This window comes from Chrysemys picta, chromosome 22 (genome assembly GCF_011386835.1).
Source record: "Chrysemys picta bellii isolate R12L10 chromosome 22, ASM1138683v2, whole genome shotgun sequence".
Lineage (NCBI taxonomy): Eukaryota > Metazoa > Chordata > Testudines > Emydidae > Chrysemys > Chrysemys picta.
Genome location: NC_088812.1, coordinates 15,690,709 through 15,709,231, shown reverse-complemented (window position 1 = coordinate 15,709,231; position 18,523 = coordinate 15,690,709). Strand labels below are relative to the sequence as shown.

Sequence of the window (18,523 nt, the reverse complement as noted above, 5' to 3'; positions counted from 1 at the left end):
AATGTTCTTTTCTATTATAAAACATTTATAAGGATTTAAAAAATGTTGACGTTGGAACAAAACATCTTGATTTTATTGAAACAAAATGTGTTGATGAGGGTTTTTTTTCAGAATTTTGTTTCATGAGAAGTTGCAAATTTTTGTTCTATTTCAGTACTGTCCTAGTGAACAGAAAATCTGGTTCCCATCCAGCTCAAAATGTAAGATGTATTAAATGTAAGTGCTATTAAATAATAATAAAAAATCCAGCATTACTTAGACTGTAAACTCTTTGGGAAATTGACCATCATTTTGTTCTGTATTTGTACAGTGCCTAGCGCACTGGGGTCCAGATCCATGACTGGGGCTCCGAGCTGCTACCATAATAATAATAATAACAACAATCTATGTTTACATAAAATATTTTCCAAAACGGATTGGAAAACCAACATTTTCCTTCAAAATTTCCCCTCCCCCCAGTTTCTGTAGGACCTATCAAAACAAAACGTAGACTTTCCTGTGATTTTAAAATGTTGATTTGAAATTAAATGAAAAATTTCATTTTGTTCAAACATAAAATGGCATTTCGGTTTGTGGAAACAACAATTTCAGATTTCCATTTGCAGTTTTGTACTTTCCCCCTACCCCTTTTTCTCCCCATTTTTTTTCACTAGAAAAAGTGAGAGAAAGTGCAGAAAAATTCACACTCTCTCAGTGGCTTTGCGTTTTTCCAATTGGAAAATTTCCAGTGGAAAATTGCAATTTAGATGGAATCATATTTTCAGGTGAGAACATTTTTCAACCAACCGTACTGAATATCTTTGGAAAGTATTCCCCCAACTTCTGAAAGCTGAGCCATCTTTCATGATAATGACACCAGTTGTGATTCCACCTGCAGCCCTTCCATGTGTCTTACCTGTCCTAACTGATACAATTTCCATGCCCTGACGGTTAGTCACTTTGTGGAAAGTTGGGGTAGAGCTTCATAATCCGAGCTTTCCTCTCCTTTCCTATGTGCGTTGACGACAGTGAAAAAGTTAACAACGTTAACTTTGCAACATCATCATTGGCATCTGACTTAGGCCTGCCTACACCAAAATATTATATCTGCCCAACTACATCGGTTAGGGATGTGAAATATTTTGCACCCTGTTTGATATAGTTAGGTTGACTGTAGATGTTGACTGTAGATGCTGTAGAATTCTTCCGTCAACCAAGCTACCGTCTCTCGGAGAGGTGGATTACCTACATCAATGCAAAAACCCCTTCTGTTGACGCAGGAAGTGTCTACGCTACAAGGACAAAACCGCAGTGCCATACCTTTGCGCCTGTAGCCTAGACATAGCCTCTGTGTGAAGGCTGCCTTCTTGATCGACACATCAGGAATTGAACGGGGGATCTCCAGAGCTAAAAACATGAGCTGCTCCAGCTCCTTAGACAGGGGTAGTAACAGACTCATATCCTCTGTGGATTGGACACAAAGGAGGGTCTGGAACATGCACTCATCAATGGGTTACTTTCTGGGTACAAAGGAAGCACCAGTGGTTCACATCAGGTCTATCTTAGATAATTATGTAGCACCCCCTTACAGTAGTATCTGAGCACCTCACAATCTTTAATGTATTTATCCTCCCTCGCCCCTAGGAGGTAAGACGTGCTATTATCTGCATTTCATAGATGAGGCACAGAAAGAGGGTCAGTGACTTGCCACGGTCACACAGGAATTCTGTGGTAGAGTTGGGACTTGAGCCCAGATCTCCCAAATGGCAGGTGAATGCCCTAACCATGGGACCATCCTTCCTCAAATCCCGGAAAAGCTTCCACTTGTTCAATGCCCATCATTTAGCGAAAGACTCAGTCGCTCATGATTTTAGCTCTGGTGGTCGCTGGTCCAACCCCTGATGTGTTGGCCAAATTGGGGATCGTCACACACTGCTTATTTTACCGTCAAAAAACTCATCCACCCTGGAACGAAAATATTTTTTGTGCCGGGGGTGAGTTTAGCTGAAGTTAAGTGTTTAGTAGGTTGGAATAAAGAATGGGCTTCCTGCCAGGAAAACCAAGCCCATGAATAGCTGAGATTGTTTTCTTTACACCTGCTCTTCCAACCCCAGCTCAAAGACATATAAAGGAGGACGGAGCAGCTGTCGTGTCAGAGGGGCGCCTACTCCTCCTGTCCCAGCTCTGTTCTCACGCCGTAGCTTTGTCATAGTGCTCCGGAGTCCTCTTGGAACAAGCCACCATGAGTCGGCAGCTGAACGCCAGAGCCGGAGGTTGCAGCAGGGGCTTCGGCAGCGTCTCTGCGATTATTTCCAATGGGGGCAGATCCAGCTGCACCTCTCTGAGCCGAGGAAGAAGTAGACACTGTGTCTTTGGCAGCAGAAGTCTCTATAATCTAGGCGGGATTAAAAGCGTTTCCAATAGCTTGATTGGTGGAGGCTGGCGGCTCGGTGGTGGCTTTGGTGGTGGATTTGGCACTAGTGGTGGGGCTGGTGGCTTTGGTGGTGGTGGGTTGTTCAGTGGAGGAGTTGGTGGTGGGAGGAGTAGCCCTGGGTTCTCTATTTGCCCACCTGGTGGCATCCAAGAAGTGACCATCAACCAGAACTTGCTTGTGCCACTCAACCTGGAGATCGACCCAGAGATCCAAAAAGTGCGAGTGCAGGAGAGGGAGCAGATTAAGACCCTCAACAACAAGTTTGCCTCCTTCATCGACAAGGTGGGCCCGGTAGTTTCTTAATTATTTTAATTGTCGTCATCATTGTTGCAGATTCAGCAAAGCCTCCATAGTCGTGATAACACTTTAGCATGGGCCTAAATTTAAGCATGTGCCCAAGTCCTGCTGAAATCATCAGCATCATTATTCTGCTTCTCAGGACAGCTAGAGAGGTGTGTAGGGGGATACATAGATTCATCAATTGGTTGATCAGTAGTGGAATGTGTAGGGGGTAGATTAATAAATAAACAGAAGGTCAGATGCTACCGATTTTTTTTATTTCCATTGCATTGAGAATAGGAAATGACCAAATCCTGTTGAGGGTTAACCAAGATTTCCCTGATGCTGGAATGGGAGATGAGCAGGTTGCTAGGGTAACTGACCTGCCAGTGCTCTGGAGGATCGTCTCCAATCAATCTGGGCCTCTTTTCTCTGTTTGGATCTCAGGTCCGATTCCTGGAGCAACAGAATAAAGTTCTGGAGACCAAATGGAACCTGCTGCAGCAGCAGCCCACGTCAAATGCTGGGAACAACCTGGAGCCCGCCTTTGAGGCCTACGTTGGCAGCCTAAGGAAGCATCTTGATAGTCTGGTGGGGGAGAGGGGAAGGCAGGACTCAGAACTGAAGAACATGCAGGATCTGGTGGAGGACTTGAAGCACAAGTATGTGAAGAAAGTGCTGGGTCGTGTTCATGTTCTCCATGGACTAAGGGCCAGGTTTTTAGAGGCATTTAGACTCCTGAAGATGCAGAAAGGCACCTAATGGTATTTTCAAAAGCACTTAGGTGCCCAGCTCCCGACGTGCTTTTCAAAATCCCACTAGGCGTTTGTGACAGAGCTGCCACTTTTTGAGCGCCTCCTCATGCAGTGCTGTCCCTCTATTGTCCCTCTTCGGGGCCCCTGATGAGCTCCACAGAGTCTGTCTTGTGAGTAGTGCCAACCTCTACTTGGGACTGGTTTAATGACCGCAGACAATGCCACAAAAAGTGGTGTCTCAAAAATAAAATCCAGCATTGCAAGCCCAGGGCTTCACTCCAGTCTCTGGCTTTTCTGCCCACCTCAGTGGAGTTCTTCTCCTGCCAGCATCTGTTCTTTGCAGGGTTGCTACTCGTAGCTGTTTCTAGCTAGAGCTCAGCCTTCTGGATATAGCTTCCTTCTCCTACCTGCCTCTCCCCTGTTCTGAGGGAGAAGGCTGTCTATATACTGCCTTCCTCCAGAGAAATCCTCTTGATTGGCTGGAAGAGAGGAGAGCCCTAACTCATCCTAGACTACAGGGCTCCTGGTCCTGGACCCATCCAACAGCTAATTTCCTGGGACTGTTACTTCTTTTCCACTACAACAGTGTTTCTCAAACTGGGATTGTCGCTTGTGTAGGGAAAGCCCCTGGCGGGCTGGGCCGGTTTGTTTACCTGCCCCGTCCACAGGTCCGGCTGATCGCGGCTCCCACTGGCTGCGGTTCGCAGCTGCAGGCCAATGGGGGCTGCTGGAAGCGGTTGCCAGTAAGTCCCTCGGCCCGCGCCGCTTCCAGCAGCTCCCATTGGCCTGGAGCAGCGAACCGCGGCCAGTGGGAGCCGCGATCAGCCGGACCTGTGGACGGGGCAGGTCAATAAATCGGCCTGGCCCGCCAGGGGCTTTCCCTACACAAGCGGCGACCCCAGTTTGAGAAACACTGCACTACAAGGCAGTTTCCAGTGTTTTTATTCATTCCCGCTTTCTGGAATGGGGTCTTCTGGCCCCCTATATATTTAAGGGCCAGTATACCCTGTTACAATGTCTGTCTACAGCTTTAGGTGCCTAAATACCTTTAAAACTCTGGTCCTTGGACACTGCGTAACTATTAGGCTATGTGCCAATGTTCGTACATGTTGATTTCACCGTATACACGCAAATCAATGAAAACAATTTCAATAGTTGTTAATCGGAATGTACTGACAGGCAAAATAAGAAAACTGCTGCTTGAGAACTTATTCAAGTCCCCTCTTCATGTGTATAAAATGTGTTGTAATACCTCCGTTAAGCAATTATTGTCTGAAACTCCACCTCACGATTTCCTGCAATTGTGACCATTTAAATCAATAAAAATAATGTTCAAATATGCTTATAGCCCATAATTTTGTGCAACTGTGGACATTTAAATTGATGATAAAATCTAAAAAAAAAAGGTTAAAAATAAACATCGACATTATCCGTCGAAATGATAAAAACCTAAAGGTTGAATTCTGCCAGGCCTAATAAGAATTCTGGGCTGGTGTTTTGCAATAAGTCCTTGGACAGTGTGAAGCATTTAACAATGCTGCAGGTGCCGGATGAGAGATTTTTTTAACCTGAGTGAGTGCAAAAGGGTGCCGGGTGGGATTTTCAGAAGCACTGAGCATTGGCCTAACTCGACTCCCATTGACATTGCTGGGAAAACGGGAGCAGGGTTACGCCAGCAACGAATGCTTTCGAAAGTCCCAGCCAGCACATCTACCAGTGCAGGGATAGCGCAGGACTTGCAAGCAGCGCTGATTGGAAAAACATCATCGAAAGAGGAAAATTGGCCAAACTAATTTTGCGTGTGTTGGTACAATGTGAAATTGTATCAAAATGTTGACGAAAATTCCTGCACAGGGAAAAATATTGAAAGAAAAAGATTTGTTTCTGAAAGTTTTCATTCTGAATTTAATTTTACATTGAATTTACATGGTTATGGTATTTTTGTGATGTTTACATTATTTGGGACCTGTCAGCAGTAGTACTGCATATTGTCTTCTGTCCTGACAGATACGAAGAGGAAATCAACCGGCGCATGGCAGCGGAGAATGAGTTTGTGCTGCTGAAGAAGGTGAGTAACACCTTATCAAAGATTAAGGGTTGGTTGTCTCTGCTCCACTCTCATGGATGCTAATTGGAGCATATGCCTTGGTCCAGTGGTTAGGGTTCTGGGCTAGGATTCAAAACACCTGTGTTCTCTTCTTGGCTGTGACCTTGGGCGAGTCATTTCTTGCCTGTTTCCTCTCCTATATCTGTCTTGTCTATTTAGTTTGCAAGCTGTCAGGGACAGGGACACTGTCTCACTACGTGTTTGTACAGCACCTAGCACGATGGGGTCCTGATTCAGCAAGATAATTTGTGATGTTATGAAAACTGTGTTAAAATGACATGCTATCCCTTTAAGTGTGATGGGTTTCCTAGTCCTGCTTGCAGGCTGGGGGGCTTTGTAGGAAAGCGTGCGATCTGGGCTTTGAGCAGTCATTCTGCAAACAATCAGCCTAGAGCAAGGTGACCCAGGCCTCTCCTTGTTAGGAAGCAGCCTGCTTTGTCTCTCTTTGTCTTTGGTTCTTGTGTGTTAGGATTCTGGATTCTAAGAAATAAAGTAGTGTATTGCTGCAACCTTCCAGAAAAGGTGTTTTATGTTCTTTATCTAACTTCTCTGTGTGTATGCCACGAACATAACAATAATGTTGGCAGGGGGCATGCATGGGGAAGAGAAGATAGTACAAAAATTATAACACATAAAACAAAGGAAACCTTGGACCGTTCACAAGAAGGGAAGTGGCTTTAAAGATATGGGGAAAAGGCTTGGCCACAGGCATAAGTTGAAGGCAATGCGGTATAGTGGTTAAAGCAAGAGACTGGGAGCCAGGGCATCTGAATGCCACTAGCATGATGAGTAACTTTGGGCAAGTCGCTTTCCTGCTGTATGCCTCAGTTTCCCCATTTGCAAGAGGCAGACAATACTGACCTACCTAACTGGGACAGAAGGTCATGAATGTTTATACATTTTGGGTGAGAGACTTTAAAAATATCTAAATTACATAATAGAAGCCAGGTTTGATTTTATTTAAACTGTTTGTATTTCTAAGAGTGGGATTCACAGGCAAGTCTATAGCTAGGAATGCAGGTATATGTGCACATAGATAGACAGGTGACTATTAGATACAGATAGTTACACAGTTTGAAAGGACTGAGGTGTTAAATTTCAGCTAGAGTACAACTGGAAGGCACGTTTGGAATACAACATTATGTAACACAGCATTAGGGCCAGATGCATCTATACTGAAGCTGGTTAGAAACTAAGTATTTTTTCTCATGGAAAATTGCTACTTTTTGGCAAAATATTGAAAACTGGAATCTTTTGGCTAAAAACCAAAATAATTTGATTCAAAATGGTGCTATGGTGCCACATTGGAGATGTCGTTCACGTGCCTGATGCGCACTTTCTCTTCTTCTGTGGGTAGGGTTGCCAACTTTCTAATTGAAGAAAACCAAACACCTTTGCCATGTCCTTCCCTTCCCCGAGCCCCCGCTCACTCCATCCTCCCTCCCTCCGTTGCTTGATCTCCCTCACCCTCACTCACTTGCTCATTTTCACCAGGCTGGGGGAGGGGGTTGGAGTGTGGGAGGGGGTGAAGGCTCCGGCTGGGTGTGCGGTCTCTGGGGTGGGGATGAGGGGTTTGGGGTGCAGGAGGGGGCTTTGGGCTGAGGCTGAGGGGTTCAGAGTGCAGAGGGGGTGAGGACTCCGGCTGGGGGTGTGGGCTCTGGGGCGGGGCCAGGGATGGGGGGCTTGGGGTGCAGGAGAGGGTTCAGGGCTGGGGCAGAGGGTTAGGGCATGGGAGAGGGGGAGGGCTGCAGGCTCCAGGTGGCGCTTACCTCAGGTGACTCCTGGAAAGCGACCAGCATGTCTCTCCAGCTCCTAGGCGGAGGGGCCACGGCGTTCTGCTCACCGTCCCACGGCTCCCATTGGCCGCAGTTCCTGGCCAATGGGAGCTGTGGAGCTGGCGCTTGGGGCGGGGGCAGTGCGCGGAGCCCCTGTGGCCATCCCTACGCCTAGGAGCTGGAGGGACATGCTGGCCACTTCCCGGGAGACGCACGGAGCCGGGTATGGAGCCTGCCAGCTCCACTGTGCCGGCAGTGCCGCCAACCAGACTTTTAATGGCCCAGTCAGTGGTCCTGACTGGAGCCGCCAGGGTCCCTTTTCGACCAGGTGTTCCAGTCGAAAACAGGATACCTGGCAACCTATCTGTGGGCCAGGCTCTCTTGCTGGACTACATCTCCCATGATGCATTACTTTGTTGCCTCTTGGTGAGGAGATAGAGTGGTGCATCCTGGGTGATGTAGGCCGACCAGAGAGCCCAGCCCATAGAAGAAAATGGAAGGGTAAGGCACTTGAGCTACAACTCCCATAAGACCCAGTGTGAACTGAAGCATTTTGGGTTTAATCAAAAATTTTTCAATTTTGAGCCATTCGGTACTGTGACAAAATTATCAGCATTTTCCGTGGAAAGCAGACACTTTTCATGAAAAATTTAATTTAGTCAAAAACACGATGTTCAATCAAAACGCAGTTTGGGCAAAAAAGTTTTGGCCAGTCCTAATCTCTATCCTCTGGCTGCTTTGCACATTACTCTGATAATGCAAAGTGGCCATAAATCTGGATTAACTGGCTAAATGAAGCTGATAGCTGCCTTGCCCCGGGGTATATCAATGCATCTGTCCCTGAAAGCACAGAGTTATTCAGTATGAGTTGACACACAAGCAACAGGTGTTTTGGATGCAGCAAAGTCAACCTATCTAGAATACGGAATAAATTTCCCATTCTGGACACTGGGGAAGGTTCTCTCCACATGGCACGTTATAGCACCAGGAGGTATAATTGCTCTCTATAAATGCATCAGAGACCTAAACACCAGGGAGGGAGAAGATCTATTTAAGCTAATGGACAATGTTGGCACAAGAAAAAATGGGTGTAAAGTGGCCAGGAATAAATTGAGGCTGGAAATTAGTAGATGTTTCTAACCATGAGAGGAGGGAGTTTCTGGAACAGCCTCCCAGTAGGAGTAATGGGGAAAAACAGTCTAACAAATGTTTAGATGGAGCTTCATATATTATAATGAATACGGTGACCTGCAATCATAGGAGACTGTCCTCAATGACCCAGGAGATCCCTTCCAGTCCTGTGTCCCTGTGTCTCAAAGCTGAGCCCCCAGGGGACCCAGCAGACTGTCACCTCGCTGTTCCCACCCGCTGTCTCCCTATGAACCAACTGAGCAGGAGAGATGATGGAACCTGAAGTTACATCAGGGAGGGCTTCCCTGGGCCTGGTTGGAGGAACATCGTGCTCTCTGATTGGTCAGGGCTTCCTTTTTAAACCCAAAGAGAGGCGCAGGAAGTTGTCTACACAACTGGGCTCTGCCTGTCTGCTACATTGGATCCTGCCTTCTTGGCTGACTCCTTAACCACGCTTTCCTGACCTGTTCCTGGTTCCCTCCCTCCTGGTCTCTGGCTCCAGTGCTGACTCTTGGCTTGACGCTGTCTCCTGCTCCAACCACTAGACCTGGCTGCCTATGTCCTGGCCCCGACGTATCTTGCCTCCTGTGCAAGGCGTGTGTGAAACTCTGTTGTTCTGACCTGTTGGTGTTTTGCATCCACTTTGCATTTACTTCGTATTAGTGGAAATTACCACACCAGGAGCAAGGCAACGGGAAATCAGCCCTTCCTGTTCTCGAAACTGTCACCTGTTCCCCTGAGCTTGAAAGAATGATCTCCATGGCCATTTTTCAGGACTTGGATGCTGCCTACATGAAAAAGGTGGAGATGGAGGCCAAGGTGGCTGCCATGACAGATGAGATCAACTTTCTGAGAGCCCTGTATGAGACGGTGAGGATGTTCTCGGTTCTCCTAATCCACACAGAAATGCCCCACATCATATTGAGTACTTTTCTAGAGCACCTTAAATATTTATATATGTCTTATACCTGTCACCAGAAAAATTGCAGTGGTGGAATTTCTAAGGGTACGTCTACACTTACCGGAGGGTCCGGCGGCAGGCAATCGATGTTCTGGGATCGATTTATCGCGTCTGGTTTAGACGCGATAAATCGATCCCGGAAGTGCTCGCCGTCGATGCCAGTACTCCAGCTCGGCGAGAGGAGTACGTGGCATCGACGGGGGAGCCTCCCTGCCGCGTCTGGACCCGCGGTAAGTTCGGACTAAGGTACTTCGAATTCAGCTACGTTATTAATGTAGCTGAATTTGCATACCTTAGTCCGAAGTGGGGGGGTTAGTGTGGACCAGGCATAAGCAAGCCTCTGATTGCTTCTAGAAAACGTATAAACATGGCAGGATGGCACAACACTAAGAAACGGAAAGGTCTAAATAGCAGGAGAAGTTGGAGGACAGTAGCATAGTTGCCCAAAGATCCAACACTCAATGCCACATTCTCCCCTGACCTGCATCTTGTATATACACCAGTGCAAAAATGAGAGCAAACAATACTGAATCTAAAAGGTAGAAATCTACATCCATTTTACCCTCACTACGCTGGTGTGAATGACCATGCAAGGCAGAGGGGCTGGAACAATTTTTGTAGTGGGGCTGCTGAGAGCCATGGAACCAAACTGCAAACCCTGTATATGATGGAAACCACTTCAAGCCAGGGGGTGTGGCAGCACCCCCAGTCATAGGCACCAACTCCATGGGTGCTCCGGGGCTGGAGCACCCACGGGGAAAAATTGGTGGGTGCTGAGCACCCAACAGCAGCTCCCCGCCCCCCCCCGCCCAGCTCACCTCTGCCTCCGCTCTGCCTCCGCCTCCTCCCCAAGCGCGCTTCATGCCAGCTTTTCCCCCCTAGCTCCCAGCACTTGCGCCGCAAAACAGCTGTTTTGCATGTCTGGGAGGGAGGGGGGGTGGAGGGGGAACGTAGTGTGCTTGGGGAAGAGGCGGGGCCGGGGCAGGGATTTAGGGAAGGGGTCCAATAGGGGCAGGGAGGTGGCAGAGTTGGGGCAGGGACTTTGGGGAAGGGGTTGGAATGGGGGCGGGGTAGGGGCGGGGAAAGAGTGGAGTCGGGGCAGGGCCGGGGCCAGACGGGGCCCGAGCACCCACTGGCGCCGGGGAAAGTTGGCGCCTATGCCTCTAGTTCCAGCACCTATGATGCAAAGTGCCAGGAAAAGGCCGAGAATCTGATCCTGATGTCCTTAGCAAGAACACGACCCTGTTCCCACTGATGTCAATGACAAAACTCCAGTTGACTTCAGGATTAGACTCTCGGTATGCACCCAGGCAAAACTCATACCGAGTACAAAGAGAATTCCACTGGTGGAAGAACTTCAGCGTGTGGCCCCCTCAGGAAGACCATCACTGCAGAGGTTCTATAGTCATTTAGATAAGACATAAGAGTTTTGGAAGGCCTAAAAATCCATGCTTCAAAGCAATCTCTATTAAGAATCAGGATGAGACCATCCCTCGCCTGCCTATTATAGTGTTCTTGCACTTTCCTCCAGGGCAGCTGGGGTTGGCCACTGTCAGAGACAGGATGCTGGATTAGATGGACCTTGCGTCTAGTCCAGTCTGGTAATTCCTATGTTCCCAATGTGAGTGTGTGTTACAAGTCCCAGAGAATGTGAGCTGTTACAGCCCTTCCCCTACTCTTCAGCTTTAGCTCAAGTTCTAGCTGTTCATCCTTAAAGCTCCAGAAGTCATCTATTCATTCCCTGATGTTGGCCAAGAGGGTGCCTGTAACAGTAAGACATACCTGAGAATAATACCCTGCAGGCTAGATGATATATGCAAGGAAATAAGGACAGATACAAGTGACCAGCCTGATAGATGTGGGCTTTTGGAGACCAACTACTTAGAAAAAAATACACCCATGAAAATTCTGCATAGAGTTGTCCGATGGGTAAACTCTGGGCTAAATCTTATTCAGGCAAAACAACCATTAACATCAGTGGGCGTTTGAATAAGACGTGAGTAAAGAAGGGTAAGGACTTTGAGGTTCATTCCTTGTGGCTCAGTACAACATTTAACCATATGAGTCATTTCCCGTCATTTTTATTTTCAGTAGTTAGATAAATAAGTACATACGTATGGCACAGCGAGCTAGCTAGAAAGACAGCAATAAGAGTTGGGGGAAGGAGGAAGAAATACATAGAGAATTATAATAGATGAGAGCAACAGGTTTCTAGAGAGAATCATAGAATTGTAGGACTGGAAGGGACCTCGAGAGGTCATCTAGTTCAGTCCTCTGCACTCATGGCAGGACTAAGGATTATCTAGACCATCCCCGACTAACCTGCTCTTAAAAAACTCCAGTGATGGAGATTCCACAACCTCCCTGGGCAATTGCATAACCACCCTGACAATCAGGAAGTTTTTCCTAATGTCCAACTTAAACTGCCCTTACTGCAATTTAATCAGCATCTGGCATCTAGAAAGGGCCACTCACTGATGGGGACTTTGTATGTTTTTCAGGAATTGGCACAAATGCAAAGACAGATCAGTGACACCAGCGTTATCTTGTCTATGGACAACAACCGAGCCCTGGACCTGGATGGGATCATTGCTGAGGTGAAGGCTCACTATGAAGACATGGCCAACAGGAGCCGAGCTGAAGCCAACTCCATGTACCAAGGCAAGGTGAGTCATCGTGTGGCTTCAAGGTATGGAGCCATACAATGCTCGTGGCTTTGCCACATGGAAAAGGGTCAACCAGATCTTCTCTGCACCTATTCTGTGGATAAAATAGAATTTTCCAATTCAGCACCACTTATGTGAACTAAATATAATTAATACAATGTTTATAGTAGTGATATCTTGTCACATTGATTTTTCTGACTTCTTAATGATATCTGAAAATCTACTTATGGCCCCACCAGCATAGTATCTGAATGCCTCATGTATTTATCCTCACAACACCTCTCTGTGGCAGGTATTATTCCCATTGTACAGATGGGGAAACTGAGGCACAGAGTGACTTGCCCAAGATCTCTCAATGTCTGTGGTAAACCATGGAATTGAACTATGGTTTCTCAAGTCCCAGGATAGCACCCTAACCACCCTGCTAAGGAATACGGAACATAATGCAGGAATAAGAGAGGTACCTGTCACTTTAATTAAGGATGCTGTGAAATATATCCATCTCCCATTGATTGGATAATCATGATCAAGCAGGTGTGGAGCAGCTGTAGCTCCTATTTGCTTCTCAGAATTAGCCCTGATTAGGTTAGATCTGCCTTTGGAAAATATAGTCTATTATAATAATTTTTTTTTTCTGGCCATCAGTTTCAGGAGCTTCAGGTCACTGCTGGGAAACACGACAATGATCTGAAAAACTCCAAGCTGGAGATCTCGGAGCTGACCCGGCTGATCCACAGACTGCAGGCTGAACTTGAAAATGTGAAAAAACAGGTAGAGCACATCTTCTTAATATAAAATGAGCAGATGTGCTATGGACCCTGGACATGAGGGCAACTGTGACAGACTGCCAGATGTGCTTTTCTCGTCCTGAATACTGCCACAGTGCCTGTAATGGTGCTAAAAACAAGGAGGTTGTTTCTACTTGATGTAAAACAAATGTGTTCATCCTGAACAGAAGCTGGGGAAAAAATTTCATCCAAAACTTTTGTGTGTGTGAAAAATCCAGAAACAGCAACACCACAACATTTTGGTTTCGCTGAATTGTTTTGGTGGGAAAAAAATTCTCCCCAAATCAAAACATTTTGTTTTGACATTTTCAAAATGTTTCCATTTTTGGGGGCTCAAAATGACTTTTCATTTCAAAATGTCAGTACATTTTTTTTAAATAAAAAAGATAGTCAACATCAACACAAAATGTTTCAATTGTGTAGAACCAAAATGTGATCTAAAGGGAAGTTTTGTCTTTTACTTTTCTGATTTGCTGAAAATGTGATACATTTTGTTTTCGGTTCGACACAAAACAGTTTCTTTTCTAGTTTTTGGAATTGCCAGTCAACCAAAAAATCCTTCATCCACACAGCTCTGCTATGAACCCTGGCCGCTAGTACAGAGTGATAGATGTGCTCTTCTTGTCCTGAATACTGCCATGGTGCCCATAGTGATGCCAAAGATGACACGAGAGGCTCTACAATGTCAATGAAAGGAGTTAGTCCCAGGGCAAATCAAGTCTCATCCACATATTTCATGATTTCCCTGAAGAATAGTTAAAAAGTGCCTATGGAATTTAACATCTGTATATGATATTGTGAGGCGTTATATACAATTGCCTTGATCTAATTCAGTTACAGTAAAGACCAAGAAGGAATGAAATAAATGGATTTCTTTCTTTCTTTCTTTCCACCTAGTTCATTTCTCTTTCCATCTAATGCCTCTTTCATTCCATCTGTCTATCCACCTAATCATCTTTAAATACACCTAGATCATCTATCTATCCATCTAATGCCTCTTTCCTTCCATCTGTCCACCCATCTAATCATCTTTAAATACACCTAGATCATCTATCTATCCATCTAATGCCTCTTTCCTTCCATCTGTCCACCCATCTAATCATCTTTAAATACACCTAGATCATCTATCTATCCATCTAATGCCTCTTTCCTTCCATCTGTCTACCCACCTAATCATCTTTAAATACACCTAGATTATCTATCTATCTAATGCCTCTTTCCTTCCATCTGTCCACCCATCTAATCATCTTTAAATACACCTAGATCATCTATCTATCCATCTAATGCCTCTTTCCTTCCATCTGTCTACCCACCTAATCATCTTTAAATACACCTAGATTATCTATCTCTCTATCACATTTATAGTGTGTCATTCACCACAGTATCTAGGTACTGGTTCTGGTCTACAGAAAGATGATCCAAAGGTCTGATGATAAAGAGTTCATTTAAAAGTCTTAAGGCCTGTTTCAAAAGTCCACTGAAGTCAATGGGAAGATGCTCATTGACGGTCATGGGGTTCCAGATGAGGTGCTGAGAATGGATGACCACATGGTTAGTTTGCTTTCTTCTTTTCTTTGCAGTGCGCCAAACTGCAGTCGGCTGTTGCCGAGACAGAGGGACGTGGGGAGCTTACCCTGAAGGACGCTAGGGAAAAGCTGGTTGAGTTGGAAATGGCCCTGCAGAAAGCTAAGGAGGAGACGGCTCGTTTGCTGCGTGATTACCAGGAGCTCTTGAATATCAAGCTGGCCCTGGATATCGAGATTGCCACGTACAAGACGTTGCTGGAGGGAGAAGAATGCAGGTGCAATATATACATAGGGCCTGACTTTTGCAAAGCAGCCTCTGTTACGGTTGGTGTACACTTTTTTCGCCCACAAATCATCTTGCTCGCAGGTTTCTGCTGGCTGATTCCAGAAAACCAAAATATTTCACAGGGTTCTCTCAGTTTCATCAACATTTTCATGGGAAGTAATGGCCACATTTTGTTTTGACTTTAATATATTTGAAATGATAAAGTCGAAACACGTTTCAATAGGTTCAACACTGTCTGCAGAATATTTAATTTAACCAAAAATCCAGAGAGTTTGACTTTTCGTCCCTTTTGGGATGCATCCAAATTTTGAAATCTCGGAATCTCCGACGGGATGGAAATTCCGAATTTTGACCAGCTCTAACCTACAGGTGATTAGATGGAGATCCAGTGGTTGGGGAAACTCTGAGCTTCGAGGACTGAATAACCCTGTTCCAATCACTGTTCTCCCATCATGTGACCGCATCCTCATCGTCTCCAGTGAGCTGTGCTTGCTGGAATACAAGAGGTGTCCAAACCTTGTGGGAGGCACCCAAAACTTGCCCCACACTAGCTCTAAGAACCGTATGACCTCATTGAAATGTAGCGCTAGGAGCTGCACTGCGCCCTTTTGAAAGCACATGCCTTGTCTACTATTGGGAAGGAAATTCTGCAGACACTTGGCTTCCCTTGTCTTCAGGTTTCAGGGTGTGTCCTAACTTGTAGCAGCCAGGCTAAATCAATGACCTAAATGGTGTTTCTTTTCTCAACAGGATGTCTGGAGAGTGTGCCAGTGCTGTGAACATCTGTAAGTAACTTGAGCGTCTATTTGCTAAAGATAGGAACAGGCAAACTGGAAGCCTCTATTCTCCTCCCCCCGACCACTACTCAGCACAAGACAGAGTGGGAAACAGTTTCCTGGTGGTTATCACTGGTCTTGGCTCTAATGATGCTTAGAGCAGCCCAGTAGCTGCTCTAAGTTGCACCATTGGTGTAGGGTCCTTAATAAACCCAATGCCAGTGGAGGATTGGCAGCATGGAACTATACTCCACCATGCCCCCTTTTACAGCCAATATGCCGCCTTCCCTACCCTGACATGCTTCTCATGCCATGCAGGGGATGAGCAGCAGTATCAATGCAAACACGAGACTTCTCAGTTGTGCATTTGCACCCTGATTATAGACCCTTTGCACAACCTGAGTGATGCATAGAGGCCCTAACTAGAACTGTTTGGAAAATGTCGTTTCCCCCCGCCCCCAATGGAAAATTTAATTTTTTTTTTGGCAAAAATTCGAACCCCACTATACCTTGATTTGGAAATACAGCTGGGACATCTCATGGGAGTTGGAGTACATGTACCTCATGGGCCGGGCTCCCTGGTCAGACTACACAATCCAGGAAGCCACTAAAAAGGGGGTAGAATGTGGATCATAGAATCCTAGAATCCTAGACTATCAGGGTTGGAAGGGACCTCAGGAGGTCATCTAGTCCAACCCCCTGCTCAAAGCAGGACCAATCCCCAGACATGACCCAATAAGCTAGTTTATGACACTGGCTAAACAAATGCGTTTGGGTTTCGCTCTGCAATTCATGGGCTGCAGCTGGAATAACTTGAACATCTCGGTCTTTTGCAGCGGTAGTCAGCAGCAGCTCTGGAGGCGGGAGTGGGATAAGCTGGGGAGGAGGAGGAGGCGGGCTCAGTGTCGGAGGCGGCGGCTCCAGCTCTGGAAGCGGAAGAGGCATTGGAGGATACAGCTATGGAGGCAGGGGAGGTAGTTCCTGTGTGAAAATCATATCGACGACCTCTTCAAGCAAAAGAACCACCATATGCTAAAGCCTAGGAACTGTAATTACTATCACCTGAGCTACCAGAAGATTTCCTTTATTGTGGCGTAGCAGGCAGAGCACTGGATTGGGACTCAGAAGACCTGGGTTCTATTCCCAGCTCGCCCACTTCTTCCCTGGGTGACCTTGGACAGGGCGCTGTGCCTCAGTTTCCCCATCTGTAATATAGGGATTATGATACTGACCTCTTCTGTAAAGCGCTTTGAGATCCACTGATGAAAAACACTGTAAATGAGGTAGGTATTATTATTGTTGAGACCAAATATCCACATGCTCACACCCAACACTATCACTGAAAAAGTGACTGGTAACATCACAGTAACGCAACTGATGTGACCAGAGATCTTGTTTCTTCTGAATTTCCCTCCCAGAAAAGTTTTACCAAAAAGATCTTGAGCCTGAAGATAATTCATTCCCCCCGCCCCCATCTCTACTGCACTTTGTATCCAACTTCCTGTATACTACACTAGAAAAATCCCATACATTTCTGCAGTCTGGATGCGATCATGGATTGTAGCTTGCTCTCTGCTTTGTGTGTTCCTACTGTACGTGTTGTAGCCGTGAAAGAAACATTTTCTGTGTTGTTCTTCTAAGCCAGGGCCTTCAAATGGGGCTAAAAGACTCAGGCATCTGACTCCCATTGACTTTCTATGGCCGTGTGTACATCTTTAATATTCTTTTAAAGTCGCAGAGTTAGTCCCACTGAGTTTCTTTCCATTGGATACATTAATCCCAATGGGCCAAAATTCTGGTGCAGGTCCATTGAAAATGAAGGAATAACTAGGGCTGGGCAAATAATCTATTTTTCGGCTTGGGGGTCAACTCAAAAATTTGGGGAAAAACTGGTTTCCTATTGAATAAAGTTTCATTCAATCTGAAACAAAAACATATTCAGTTTTGAGTTGCATTTAGTTTCATTTTCATGGGGTTTTCAACATTTTTCAATGTTTTTTTTTTCCAAATTACATTGATGTTAACCACTGAGCAGAAGGTCGTTCCGAAACGAGAAGTCGAAACATTTTATTTTAGCAATTCCAATCGTTTTTCTTTCTCAGCTGAAGCTATTTGCTGAAATTGACCCAAATTCACAAATAGTTTTGATCAACCCAATTTTTCAGCGAAAAAAGGATTCACCTGAAAATTTCCACCCAGTTTTAGGGGTAACAAAGAGGAGAATTTGGCCCACTCTCTGGCTCAGCAGGGTAATCCCTTGTACTCCTTGCTCTGAGAGCGGTATGAAACATTACCACTAATAAACAAGATGCCTTCCTATCTTAGGAACAAATCTTGGGAGTTCCAACTCATCTCTTGGCCTTGATGCCACACAAAAGTTGTACTACTTTAACTTCACTGGTAGAAAGTAACAGAGGGTCCTGTGGCACCTTTAAGACTAACAGAAGTATTGGGAGCATACGCTTTCGTGGGTAAGAACCTCACTTCTTCAGATGACTTAGACTCATAGACTCATAGACTTTAAGGTCAGAAGGGACCATTATGATCATCTGGTCTGACCCCCTGCATGCTGCAGGCCATAAAACCGTCCCTACCCCTTCCCTGGACTCTGCTGTTGAAGTCCCCAATCCTGTTTTTAGTGACTGCAATCGGCAGAGACCCTCCTGCTAGAGATCCCTGCCCCATGCTGCGGAGGAAGGCGAAAAACCTCCAGAGGCTCAGCCAATCTGCCCTGGAGGAAAATTCCTTCCCGACCCCAAATGTGGCGATCAGTAAGACCCCGAGCATATAGGCAAGAGTCTTTGCATCTGAAGAAGTGAGGTTCTTACCCACGAAAGCTTATGCTCCCAATACTTCTGTTAGTCTTAAAGGTGCCACAGGACCCTCTATTACTTTTTACAGATTCAGACTAACACGGCTACCCCTCTGATACTTCACTGGTAGAGTTAGTGCTATAATGTGGATGAAGTTATACTATTAAAAAAACAGTTTATGCCAATATAGCTTATTCCTGTACGGGCAGAGCAATAAGCTATATTGGTAGAAGCACTCTTATGTGAC

At 45.8% G+C, this 18,523-nt stretch overlaps 1 protein-coding gene across 1 annotated transcript; it reads left to right on the top strand.

The window, feature by feature from the left end:
- The first annotated feature begins 691 nt into the window (after positions 1-691).
- Positions 692-18,283, top strand: LOC101939086 (keratin, type II cytoskeletal 5-like). Its single transcript, XM_005291952.4, has 9 exons — positions 692-2,695; positions 3,140-3,354; positions 5,455-5,515; positions 9,235-9,330; positions 11,923-12,087; positions 12,733-12,858; positions 14,456-14,676; positions 15,438-15,472; positions 16,300-18,283. Exons 1-9 carry the CDS (start codon positions 2,222-2,224, stop codon positions 16,497-16,499), a joined length of 1,593 nt encoding a protein of 530 aa, XP_005292009.2. The 5' UTR covers positions 692-2,221; the 3' UTR covers positions 16,500-18,283.
- Positions 18,284-18,523: the final 240 nt, after the last annotated feature.